This window comes from Grammomys surdaster, unplaced genomic scaffold, assembly GCF_004785775.1.
Source record: "Grammomys surdaster isolate TR1022 unplaced genomic scaffold, NIH_TR_1.0 372, whole genome shotgun sequence".
NCBI classification, from domain to species: Eukaryota; Metazoa; Chordata; class Mammalia; order Rodentia; family Muridae; genus Grammomys; species Grammomys surdaster.
Genome location: NW_021604791.1, coordinates 9801110 through 9813110, shown reverse-complemented (window position 1 = coordinate 9813110; position 12001 = coordinate 9801110). Strand labels below are relative to the sequence as shown.

The 12001-nt window shown below is 44.7% G+C and overlaps 1 protein-coding gene across 3 annotated transcripts in view; it reads right to left on the bottom strand.

Annotated features, from left to right (window-relative positions):
* The window catches only part of Fryl (FRY like transcription coactivator), a 195509-nt gene that overhangs the window by 119169 nt on the left and 64339 nt on the right, over positions 1 to 12001 (bottom strand). For all 3 annotated transcript variants that reach the window (XM_028780843.1, XM_028780842.1, XM_028780845.1), the window contains exon 3: positions 1830 to 2029. In XM_028780843.1, coding sequence (XP_028636676.1) covers positions 1830 to 1949 — 120 coding nt within the window. In that variant the 5' untranslated portion in view covers positions 1950 to 2029. The remainder of the gene's footprint in view (positions 1 to 1829; positions 2030 to 12001) is intronic.

Here is a 12001-nt window from a genome sequence, read left to right as displayed (position 1 = left end):
AATATGTATGTGTTTGTATGCTGGCAGAAGAAAAGCGTTAATTTGATTTGTAAAAAGTAATTCTGGAGTTGTTTGAGCTGCAGAGTGATGTGCATCGTTTGAGAATGCATACCTGGCTGGTTTCTGGAACCCCAGACCACATTACCTCATTGATACTTTTGCCTGAGTAGCTTCCTCTACTTAATGACTAGGAAGGAGCTCAGCTTAGAATGTTCTCAGCTGAGAATATTCAGAGAACGTGTAGCAAGGCTTCCGCCCACTTCCCTAGGCTGCCGCCTTCCCTCTCTGCACTCTGTCCCAGGAAAACACAGCCAACTGCAGAGGCCTACAGGTCCTGAAGCCAACCTTAGGCCTCAATACCCCACTCACTGGCTTTTGGTCTTGGATGAGCAACGGTTACTCCAACTGGCAGTGAACACTTACTCCTAACCCAGCTGGGTAAATGAGTCAGCACTATGGCCTCCGTCTTCATCACAGCGGTCCCCTAGCCTCTACAGCATCCCTGTGGCATGAGGCATCTTCACTCCCTTCAAACCCAAAGGGCCACCTAAAATACCATTTGTACCTCCAATGCCACCTGAACACTCTAATGCCAAGGAGCTAAGACAGTTCTCCACCCTCCTGGCAAAGCCAACAGTCTTCTTCTGTTTAACTCACATGTCTGCATATTGGGGATGATCTTTCTTTTTTAAAAAAAAAAAAGATTTATTTTATATATATATATAAGTTCACCATTGCTCTCTTCAGACATAAACCAGAAGAGGGCATCAGACCCCATTACAGATGGTTGCAAGCCACCATGTGGTTTCTGGGAATCGAACTCAGGACCTCTTGAAAGCAGTCAGTGCTGCTCTTAACTGCTGAGCTATCTCTCCAGCCCCAGAGATGATCTTTCTATTCAGCCCTTCATTCCTTTTGATATCAAGTGTTCTCTCACCTTTGAGGTAGAGGATGCCCCCTTTCACACTTACTGCCATCTCTTAGGAGAGCTCCCAAAGAATTCCCAGCCACCCGTCAAGCAATTCCACATGGGCAGACTGCTAGTAAGTCAAGTTTAATACACCTAGATGAAAACCCAATCTGATTCCCCTAACCACCTCGGGAGGCTCCTGAGTACGCTACCTGCCTTTTCCCTATCACCCCAAACAATGGCAACTCTCGGCTCTAACTCCAAGCCTGCTTCTATTAAATACATGCTGAATGCTAGAGATTCTTCTATTGCTTTCTCTTCTATTTTTCAGGCCCTGATTCACTCCAGCCTGAACCACATATGACTCTCTCCTCCAGGTATCTGGCCACCATGCTGTCTACCATCATCCTGGTTTATGACTCGACAGGATCTAAGCCAGACACTTATTTTTGGTCGTTGTCCTCATCACCGCCTCCAGTCCCACTCTCTAACTGTTCCTCATCCATTGTGAATGTAAAATGTGTGTAGCTCAGGTATGGTGGGAGGATCCAGCGTTCAGGGTCACCTTTGGCTACACAGCAAGCTCAAGACCAACCCAAACTACGTGAGACCTTGACTTAAAAACAATAATTAAAAAAAAAAAAGATGTTCACTAAATTAAGTTAATTTAAGTCTTTACAACAACCTGGAGAATAGTACAGATTCTCTTCTATTTCCTGTGGTGTTTTATCTGGCCACATGATTTCTCTTAGAGATCTCCAAGGTGAATTCTGAAGCCACTGCTGCTGTCTGGATCGGCACTTCACAACAATACTAGCTCTTAATGTGGTCAAGTACAGTATTCCCTTTGGAAAATTCATATTACAGCAGCTAATGCAAAAGTTAAAAAAAAATGAGATTTATGGATGGCTCTACTCACCAAGGGTTCAGCCATTACAACTTCAATTTTCTTTTCAGCTTGAACAGCAAATTCTGCAAAGAGACTCTTGATGACATATTCACCAGGCTTGACATCGGGGTCAATCGTGATGCTTGACATGATGGTGCTCTTTCTTCCCGAACTGGAATGGAAGCTGGAAGCGGCACAGAACTTATTCACTTTGCTGACTGGTGCTGAAGCTAAAATCAGAGAGACAGAAGAGCCCTGTATTAATAACTGGCTCTGTGAACCTGGACCTACTGCACGCACCTCAGCGGAATCACACCTCATCCCCTCCCGGATCTCCCGACCTCAGTTGCCCTCCTCCAGATCTCTCTCACGCTTGCCATGCTGGTGCCTACCTAACACATCTGCAGTGCAGCCAGGCAGCACGGTTACTAAGGAGTGGCTATTTCTCCACTTTTCACTCGTGCAGTTTCCAAAACATCAGGCGTTCTCATTTGATCTGTTTTTGGCCTAGATGGTTCCCATATACCTAGAAATAGTGCCTGCCACACTTCAGGTGTACAGCTAAATATTTATTAAATGACTAGATTCTGGTCAGTGTCTAAACTGTTCTCAACCTGTGACCCCTTTGGCAAACTTCTATCTCCCAAAAATATTTACTTTATGATTAACAAAAGTCACGAAATTACAGTTTTGAAGTAGCAACAAAAATAATTTTATGGTTGGGGGGTCACTATGACTGAGAAACTGTGTTAAAGGGCCACAGCATTAGGAAGGCTGCGAGCCACTGGTCCAGAGAAATGAAGAAAATATGAGAAATGAGTACATTCAACAGGAACAGGATTGGGAGCTGGAAGATGCTACCTCAGAAGGCACACATGTGGGGGCTTCATGAAAGAAGCTACAGCTAGCTGCAGGCCTAAGTGATGAAGTACGGAGTGCAATAGTCAAGACTGAACACGGGTGAGCAAAAAGACCAAGGGCGGGTGAAGGGGCGGAGGGGGATGTGAGCGGCACTCAGACGGCCCTTTAGGACTCGTAAAGAACATTTAGTGAAAAGTATTAAGTGGGGAGGGATGGGCTCTGACATGTCCTTATAAATCTCTCTGGCTTCTCTGGCGAATGAATCCGAGGAACCCAGCCACGGCACCGGGGATGCCAGTTCAGACACCCGGTGAGATGGCTGGAACTTGGGCTAAGAGGACTCTGAAAGTAAAGGCTCGGAGCCTTGTCCAGTTTTTGTGGTACTAGGCTGAGGGGCAGGAATCAGCAGTAACTTGTGGTACCTTCTCTTAGACTTAAGAAGATGCTGTGACCAATGAATGCCCCAATAGGGATGATGGTTGTCTGCCTGTCGCAAATGGTGGAGAGAGCATTAAGCTACATCACTCTCACCTGTAACTCATCCAGCCCTGCCCATCTTCCCAGCCTGAGGCTTAACAAAGACTGGACTCTAACTCCGGCTTGTTTGACTTCTCCTGGCCTAGTGTCCTACAGACTTCTGGAATCCAAAAGCCTGTACTTCTCTCTAACCTGCTCTTCAGCTCCTGCCTCCTCCATATAAGGAACTGTCACCTAGTTAACCCCAGCCCTGAAAGGGGGGTGCAGAACATAGGTGCTTAAACACTGAATAGCTGTGGATGTATGCGTCCTACCGGGACAGCAAATTTGTTTAATAAAACACATAAATTTGAAACCTACATTGCATTTTTAAATCAAAGAAAAGTCTACTCTAAGCCAGGCATAGTGAGCACGGCACGTGCTTGCATTCTAGCAATCCAAAGGCTGAGGTAGTTACGGTCACAAGTTCAAGGTCAGCAGGGGCGGGCAAAGTTGTTGCCAAGTCAGCTGAGCCCACTTGGGGGTAGGGGGTGGGACGGTGTCTCACGTCTTAAAAAGCCTACTCCATAAAACACAGTATGTAAAGATACAGACATTTGCAACAATTATCCGAAGAGGATTGCAAACTGTTAATATTGAATCTAAAAAGTGTCTTTTATTAGCACCCAGGTAAAATACATTTTGTATTCTAAAAATTAAAACTGTATCATAAAAATAATCCGAGACAACAATTCACAGTGCTTGGAACACAGCACACATTATCTCAAACAATGGCCGGCTTGTCTATGGTGTGTCACGATCCAACATTGTGTATTATTGAGAGGGGAATCTATTAACCAGTGTCACTGTGGACAAAGTCAGAGATCTTAAATTTTTAAAAAAATTAGTTTGGGGCCCTGAAGAGCCAAAGACACAGCTCATCTCAAATGGCTTGCCCTTGCTGCCCTCTGCCCGCTTTGAAAGTAATCACGAATAAATGTGCCAAGGCAAAGGTTTTCAACCTGTGGGTCCCGAATCCTTTGGCAAACTTCTAGCTCCAAAAAGATTTACACTACAATTCATTACAGTTGTGAAGTAGCAACGAGATTGACTTTACGGTTTGGGGTCACCACGGTTTGGGGTCACCACAGCACCACGAGGAAGTGTATTAAAGGGTAGCGGTGTTAGGAAGGGTGAGGACCACTGCTCTAAGGCTTCATGACTGTGCAGTGAAAGGCATTTGTCAAGGAAGTCAAGGTTCCAGGGAAAACTTCAGTTCTCACTTACAACCCCAAACTTTCACCAACACCAAGTGTTTATATTAAATAAGTTAAAACAATATTTCAATTTATCTTTTACTTATTACTAAATTGGACTTACTACTACAAAATGGAAGGAAAAAAGCGTCTTCCCATTGAAATTTCAGGTCATAAAACATCCCAATAACATAGAGTTAGAGAAGAATTTAAGTTTTTATAGCCCTGTTAACAGCACGAGCAACTGAAATGATATGATTCAGAAATACCAAATGGCACAAGAAAAATGTACAAAACACAGTATTAAATTTATGACAACAGCAAGAATATATACAGGAAAGTAAAGTGAAACTCAGAAGAGAACTTGGAGAATGTTACACAGGGAATGAACCACTTTCAAAGCCAACCCGAAACACAAATGAAATTAAGTAGAAAACTACCAATACCTTCCCATAAAAAAAACAGAAAATAATCAACAAGGATGGAAAATAAGTAAATAAAGAGCCCAATAGGCACAAAAAATACTCACATTTGCCAGTTTTCTGATAATAAGTACAAACTGGACAACATTTGTCATCTGTCAGAGGGCTAGGAGGACCAGGCCGAGCAAGCCGTAGGGAGCAAGCCAGCAAGCTGAGCTTCCCCAGGCCTCACCATCCTGCTCCGGCCACCAGCCTCCTGTTGTGCTTGGCTTCCTACCCTGACTTCTCACAGAGATGGACAGTTAACTGGAAGTGTCAGTGAACTTGAACCGTTTACCTACCCTGACGCTGCTTTTGGTCGTGGTGTTTTATCACACCAACAGAAACCCTAACCAAGACGCTCGGTGACACTTGACCACTTGAATTAAATATTTTATAAAGTCATATAGGAGGATTGTGTTTTCTTAGTATTTAAAGCTTTAATTGTGTATGTGTATGTCTGTGTGAGTGTGTGCGCCCCTGAGCACAGTGCTCACAGAGCTCCTTAAGAGGGTGCTGGATTCCTCAGAGCTGGAGTTGCAGGTGTTGTGAGAACTGAACCCACATCCTCTAGAAGAGCAGAGTGAACTTGTAAGCAATGAGTCATCTCTCCAGACCAAACAGTAATGTTTCTCTACATGCAATTATAGAATTCTGCCCATCAAGGAATAAAATAACATAAAGGTTAGAATGTAAGTCTTAGGAATATGGTCCAGGCATTGAGTTACAAACAGAAAAATCCAATGTCACATTAAACACTCTTTAGATGTGACCTCATTGACCATGAACAGCTAGCTATGTTAGGATGAAGCAACAACTGAACAGTTTACACTTCAGCATTTCTATTTTCTCTTAAGCTCGACACACAGGGCAATTGCTAGTATTTTTATATAGTTCACTCTCTATAGCACTCTGATGATATATACAATAAAACAGCTGTCATATTAATACAACACCTGTCTCCTGATAAATTCAAATTCAGTCAAAGGCAAAGGACAAGTGAGAAGAGACATAACCCCTTGGCCCGGTATGTCACTGGGGTCATTATAACAATGGACTTCAGGGTTCTTTGCATGAGTGGCTCAATAGATAAAATGCTTGTTGGACCAGACTTCAATTCCCAGCACTCATGTAAAAGCATGCACCACCTGTGTGATGGCATGTACCTGGGATGCCACTGCTGGGGCAGAGGATGGGCTTGAGATGGGTGGATCTCTGCAGTTCACTATCAGCCAGCCTTGCTGAAACCAGTTATCTCCAGGTTCAATGAGTGAATCTTTTTCAAAAATAAGCTGGGAGATAATTTAGGAAGACATTTGACCTCTGTCATGTAAGTGCCGAGTAGTGTCCCTCATGTGGATGTCCCCCATCCTCCCTCCCATTCAAGGGCAGGTTGGCTGTGTCTGTTTTGGTGACTGTAAGAAAGCTGTCGAAAAGTGCTGTAAACTGTGTGTGGGGTGTGGTGTGGACGTGTAGTCTAGTTCCTACGGATGAAAACCATGAGCGACGATGATGGCTGTCACCTTTGTAAGAAACTACCTAAAGGCTACCTTCCCAAGCCATTCCCCCATCTTAACATTGACCTCCGACCTTTACATACGCATTTATGCACTCATGTACATGTGTGCATGCATACGAATACACACATACATACACACACACACACACATACTCCTTTGTAGGTACAGGCTAATGTAACTCAGATACAACCACTACATATATTTATATAGAGGTTTATGTGGCACAGAAATTCAGTGGCACCACAGAGTTGCTTACTATTATGATCATTACTGCTTACAGCAAGTAACAATAAGTTTTTATGGCACCTAAGAAAGAAAGGGCCTTAGAAAAATTATTAAAACCAAGAAGAAGAGGAAGAGGAGGATGAGGAGGAAGATGACTTCACAAATCAAAGGCAAAACGAAGAAGGAGGAGGAGGAGGAAGAAGAGGAGGAGGATAAGAAGACTTCACAAATCAAAAGCAAAATTAGTTGAAAAAGCAAACCTAAGCCAGAGGGTTATTTCATAGACACCAATGAACTGATCCTAAAAGTCTATACAGCAAGAAAATATCTCAAGAGAGAGCCAACACAACGAGGAAGGAGAATGAAGCCCAGGGATGGACACTACCTGGTTTTAGGACTTATAAATCTCCAGTAATCAAGGCATTGTGTTATTGGCAAAGGAACAGACAAACAGATCAAGGGGACAGAACAGACAGCCCAGAAATAGAGCCACACAAATATAGTCAACTGATCTGTGACAAGGGAGCAAAGGAAAGGCAACAAAAAGAAAGACTTTTCAACAAACTCGGCTGGAACAACTAGACACCCACATGTTTAAGGGGGGGGAAAAAGCAAAGGAAGTTAGACAAAACTTTTACCTCCCATCAAAACTCACTGAAAATGGAACACAGAGACCTAAACATAAAATTCAAAAACTGTATATCCCCCAGAAGATAGGAGAAAAATCTAGGTGATCTTGATTTCAGATGGGGCTTGTTATATACACGCCAAAGTCAAGACTCATGAATGGAAAGAAAAACTTAGGAAAGAATGCAGAAGATCAGTGATGAGGATGAGAAGGCTACCCCCAAGGAAGGAAAAAAAAAATAATAAAGGGTTTGTATGCAAAATACATAAACCACAACAGTAAGAAAAACAACTTGACTTAAAAATAGGCACTTCACAGAGAAGACAGAGGGGAAGCTTAAAAGATGCTCATCCCAGTAAGTGCTCAGGAACTGTCAAAGGGTGGGGTGGCAGAGCTCCCAAGCAGACCACTGGTGAGGGAGGAAGAGGGACGAGCAGAAACAGAATGCAAGAGGAGGCAAAGGCTTGGGAGGTGGCTTGGTAGTTTCCTACAAAGGTGACACCCATCATTGTCGCTCAGGGTTTCCACCTGCAGGAACTAAACCACAAGTCCACACCACACCCGGCACACTGTTTACAGCACCCTGTAACAGCTTACCCAAAGTCACCAAAACAGACACAGCCAAGCTGCCCCTGAGTGGTGGGGAGGGTCGGGGCATCCACACAAGGGACACTACTCGGCACTTACACAAAACTAACCACTGAAAAGAGAACATTTTAAAAATTATTACATTGTTTACTTATTGTGTGTGTGAGGCAGGGTGTGTGTGTCACAAGTCACTGCACTCATGTGGAAGTCAGAGGACAACCCATGAGAGTCAGTTCTCTCCTTTGACCTTGTAAGTACTAGGTGATGAACTCGGTTCCTCAGGCTTGGGCAGCGAGTGCCTTTAACCACTGAGTCACCTTGCCTCGAAGGTTCCTGGGGGAACTGCACTGAATGTACCCCTCCTTGATCCCACCTCCCTCTCTCCCTTCCTCCCAGCCCCCACCCCTTCTGTGTAGCCCTGGCTGTCCTGGACCTCTCATTATAGACTAGGCTGGCCTCAAACTCACAGAGATCCACATGCCTCTGCCTTTTAAGTGCTGGAATTAAAGGTGTGTGTGGCCACCGCCACCACCACCTGGCTAACTAGGTCCAAATCACTATCACTTCACATGGAAGAAGAGGCGCTGAAGCATGACCCTGTCCCAGTTCCTCAGAACTTGCCATTGGTAATCTTGTTTCCCCCGGAATAGAGCGATCGCTTACACATCCTGTTCTCGAAGTTTCATGGGGACCCTTAACATGCCGTTTACCACGTCAGACTTTCCAGCTGGATCTTTGTTCATTTACTTATTCCACTTTAGTCTATCATCTGCCTGAGAGTTTCTTTGTCTACTAATACAGATTATCTCTCCCAAGATTTAACCAGCTATTCTGGGTTTGTTTACTGAGATTTAGTCCTGGCTTTCCCACCATAAAAAAAAATCCAATGCTTGAGACAGTATTAACATCTCCCGGCAAACATATTCCTACATACCAAATTCCCTGTCAGTCACATGCCATGGCTAGACATATCTTACACATTAACGTGGGAGGAAAGACCTAGCATCTTAATAATATAAAAAAAACATGGAGCCAGCATGGTACACAGCTTTAATCCCAACATTCAGACACTGAGACAGTCAGACAGACACGTATCTCATTGAACTTGGTCTACATAGTGAGTTCCAGGTAAGCCAGGGCTATATAGGAATCCCTCCTAAATAAATAAATAAATAAATAAATAAATAAATAAATAAATAAATGGAAAGACTGAAGGAAAGGCCAACCAGTGACTGGCCCAACTTAGATCCATCCTATGGGTGGTCACCAAACCCTGACACTATTACTGATGCCATGTTGTACTTACAGACAGGAGCCTAGAATGGCTGTCCTCTGAGAGGCTCTACCAGCAGCTGACTGAGACAGATGCAAATGCAACCAACCACTGGACTGAGGTCGGGGACCCCTATGGAAGAGTTAGGGAAAGGATTGAAGGGGTCTGAAGGGGATAACAGCCCCATGGGAAGAACAACAGTATCAACTAATTCGGACCTGTCAGAGCTCCCAGAGACTAAGCCACCAACCAAAGAGCATCCACAGGCTGGTCAGTGGCTCCCAGCACATATGTAACAGAGGGCTGCCTTGTCTGGCCTCAGTGGAAGAGGATGCTGTGCCTAATCCTGTAGAGACTTGATGCTCCGCCCCCAGGGAAGGGGGTTAGGGGTGAGCCACCCTCTCAGAGGCAAAGGAGAGGAGGGAGGACTAGAAGAACTCTGGGAGGGGGGAATAGGAAGGGAGAACATTTGGGATGTAAATAAATAAAATAATTTAAAAAAATAAAATAATGAAAGTCCATATTCGGAAGCTGGCATGCTCCCCACTAAGAACATGTATCTAAAGCTTATTAACTCTAATCCCTAAATACCCTGCTTCTGCTGTGTGTGAATGAACTCACTTCCCCCTCACTAGTTAGTTCAGTGTTTTTCTTCTCATTCAGCTGTAACAGATAGCAAAATTAAAACTTTCGCTTGTTCTACGAACAGCTGTTTCGAAAAATGTTTATTTATCCTAATCTAAACTGTTCCCACTAAAAACAGTTTCTAAACATAGAAGTCCTGTGACATCTCTGGCGTGTGTTCAATGTTTTTCACTTGAAGTCTACCACAGAAATATGCTATATACTAAAGCTCGAGGATGATGACCTGTCTTCTAAATAACCCATTACTTACTCTGCTAGAGACTCCCAGCTCCAAAGTTCTTGACTCCTTATGACTTCTGAAGCTCGGCTCAGAAACCATTCTAAACCCCAGAGAATAAGGCAGTGTTTAATGGCTATGCTGGATGTCGGGGTGGTTCATGAGGCCCCACAGTTAGCTGAGAGCCATCAGCAGGTAATGCCTGCTGGGGCAGGGAGAGTCGGGTTCTCTTCAGGGTGTGGCTCTTGGGAGGTTGCCATGCTCCAGTGGCTGACACCACACCCACATGTATAAGAACAGCCCTAAATAGATTCAGGTGGTATTAACAAGAAAAAAGAAATACGTGAATTTGGAAGGGGTCTGGGATAAAAGCTGAAGCAGGAGGATTGCCAGCTCACTGTCTGTGCCACACTGTGAGCCCTGATCTCAAATAAAGTAAAAGGCGACGTGAAAAGCTTTGGGAAATTTACAGCTTGGCCAGAAAAGCAGTGCCTGCCACGGTCCAGTTAAGCGGGGTGTGGTCGCTAGCCCCAACAAAGGCACAGAGGAGCCAACGGGTTTGCACTGGGACCTTGGGAGAGTCGCCTCAGGAGCAAGCACCAGATCTGCAAGGCCACAGACCACCTTAGAAATCTAGCAATGCAAATTTCTTTCAAGGACTTTCCTGGGTTGAGTGCCTTTCCCCCCCCCCCCCCCCCCCCCCCCCCCCGCCCTCCAAGAACGCCCTGTAAAATGCTCCAAGGATGCTGTGGCTTGGGTTTCAGCAGGCCCAGGTACAGCTGGTACTGACAGCAGAACTTGGCATCATCACATGATGCTGGCTAAGCACACGCTCGGAATGCAAGAGTTACAGAGTTACTAAGTCAGCTTCCACCAAGGTTCCAAAGGATAGTCTGAGGGCGGTCAAAGAGTGAGCAGTAAGACTAGCTAGCTCACAGCAGGGCGAACTGTGCCGTCTTGATAGCCCAAGAATGCACAGCAGTTGGGATACAACAATACCTACTACAGGAAGCTGCAGACAACCTGCAAAACCTGTCCAAGCGATAAGCCATATGCACTGAATGAGGCCAGTGAGCCAAGGCCAACCAAACCCTTGGGAGTCATTCCCCAGAACAGGCCCCAGGTCCTCCACAAGGAGTTTTAGGATTCAATGCTTGCTATTCTGATGTTCTAGTCTTGCCTGGGGCCAGCACCTCTTAACCATTTTCCTATTTCTGGCTTCTGGCAGCTCACTCTGTGCCTGCCCAGACATGTAACTTTGAAGCATACATTTCTGTTTGATTTCTTTCTTTCTTTTTTCTTTTTTTTTTTTTTTTTCAGGAGCTCACAGTTCATCTTGCCTTCAGTTTCAGAGGACGCCATGGACTTGGACTTTAGGGCAATGTTGGAACACGTTTTACACTGTGACAGCGACACAGATATAAAACCTCTGGGGCTGGGATCAGAAGGCTACAGCTTAGATGTTAAATGTGTTATGGGCTTGGTTCAAAGGGTGGCACTATTGGGAGAAGGCATGGTGGTTTAACCAGAAGCAGTCCCCGAGGAACTGTGGGACTCTGACTACTCACTCCCTCTTCCTTCCTTGGTTTCCGATTTACCACGTGATCCTAACAGAGCCCTAGAAACAGTGGGCTAATCCAACCATGGTCTAGGAACCATAATAAAACCTTTCTCTTTATAAGCAATTGGCACAAGCGCTTTGTTAATATGGTGAAAAGCTGTGCAACGTAGGCTCCAAAACATAAAGTCAATTTCTATTAAATGTAGAAACAAAAAGAAGATGCTGGGTTTTGCTTCATTATTCCACACCACTCTGGAGGCTATACATAATATAAGCAAATGCAAAAGTATGAGAAAATTGGCCGGGTATTGGTGGTGCACCCTTTAATCCCAGCACTTGGGAGGCAGAGGCAGGAGGATCTCTTTGAGTTTGAGGCCAGCCTGGACTACAGAGCAAGTTTCAGGATAGCCTGGGCTATACAGACGAACCCTGTCTTAAAAAACAAAAAAAGAAAGGGGAGGGGGGAGAGAGAGAGAGAGAGAGAGAGAGAGAGAGAGAGAGAGAGAGAGAG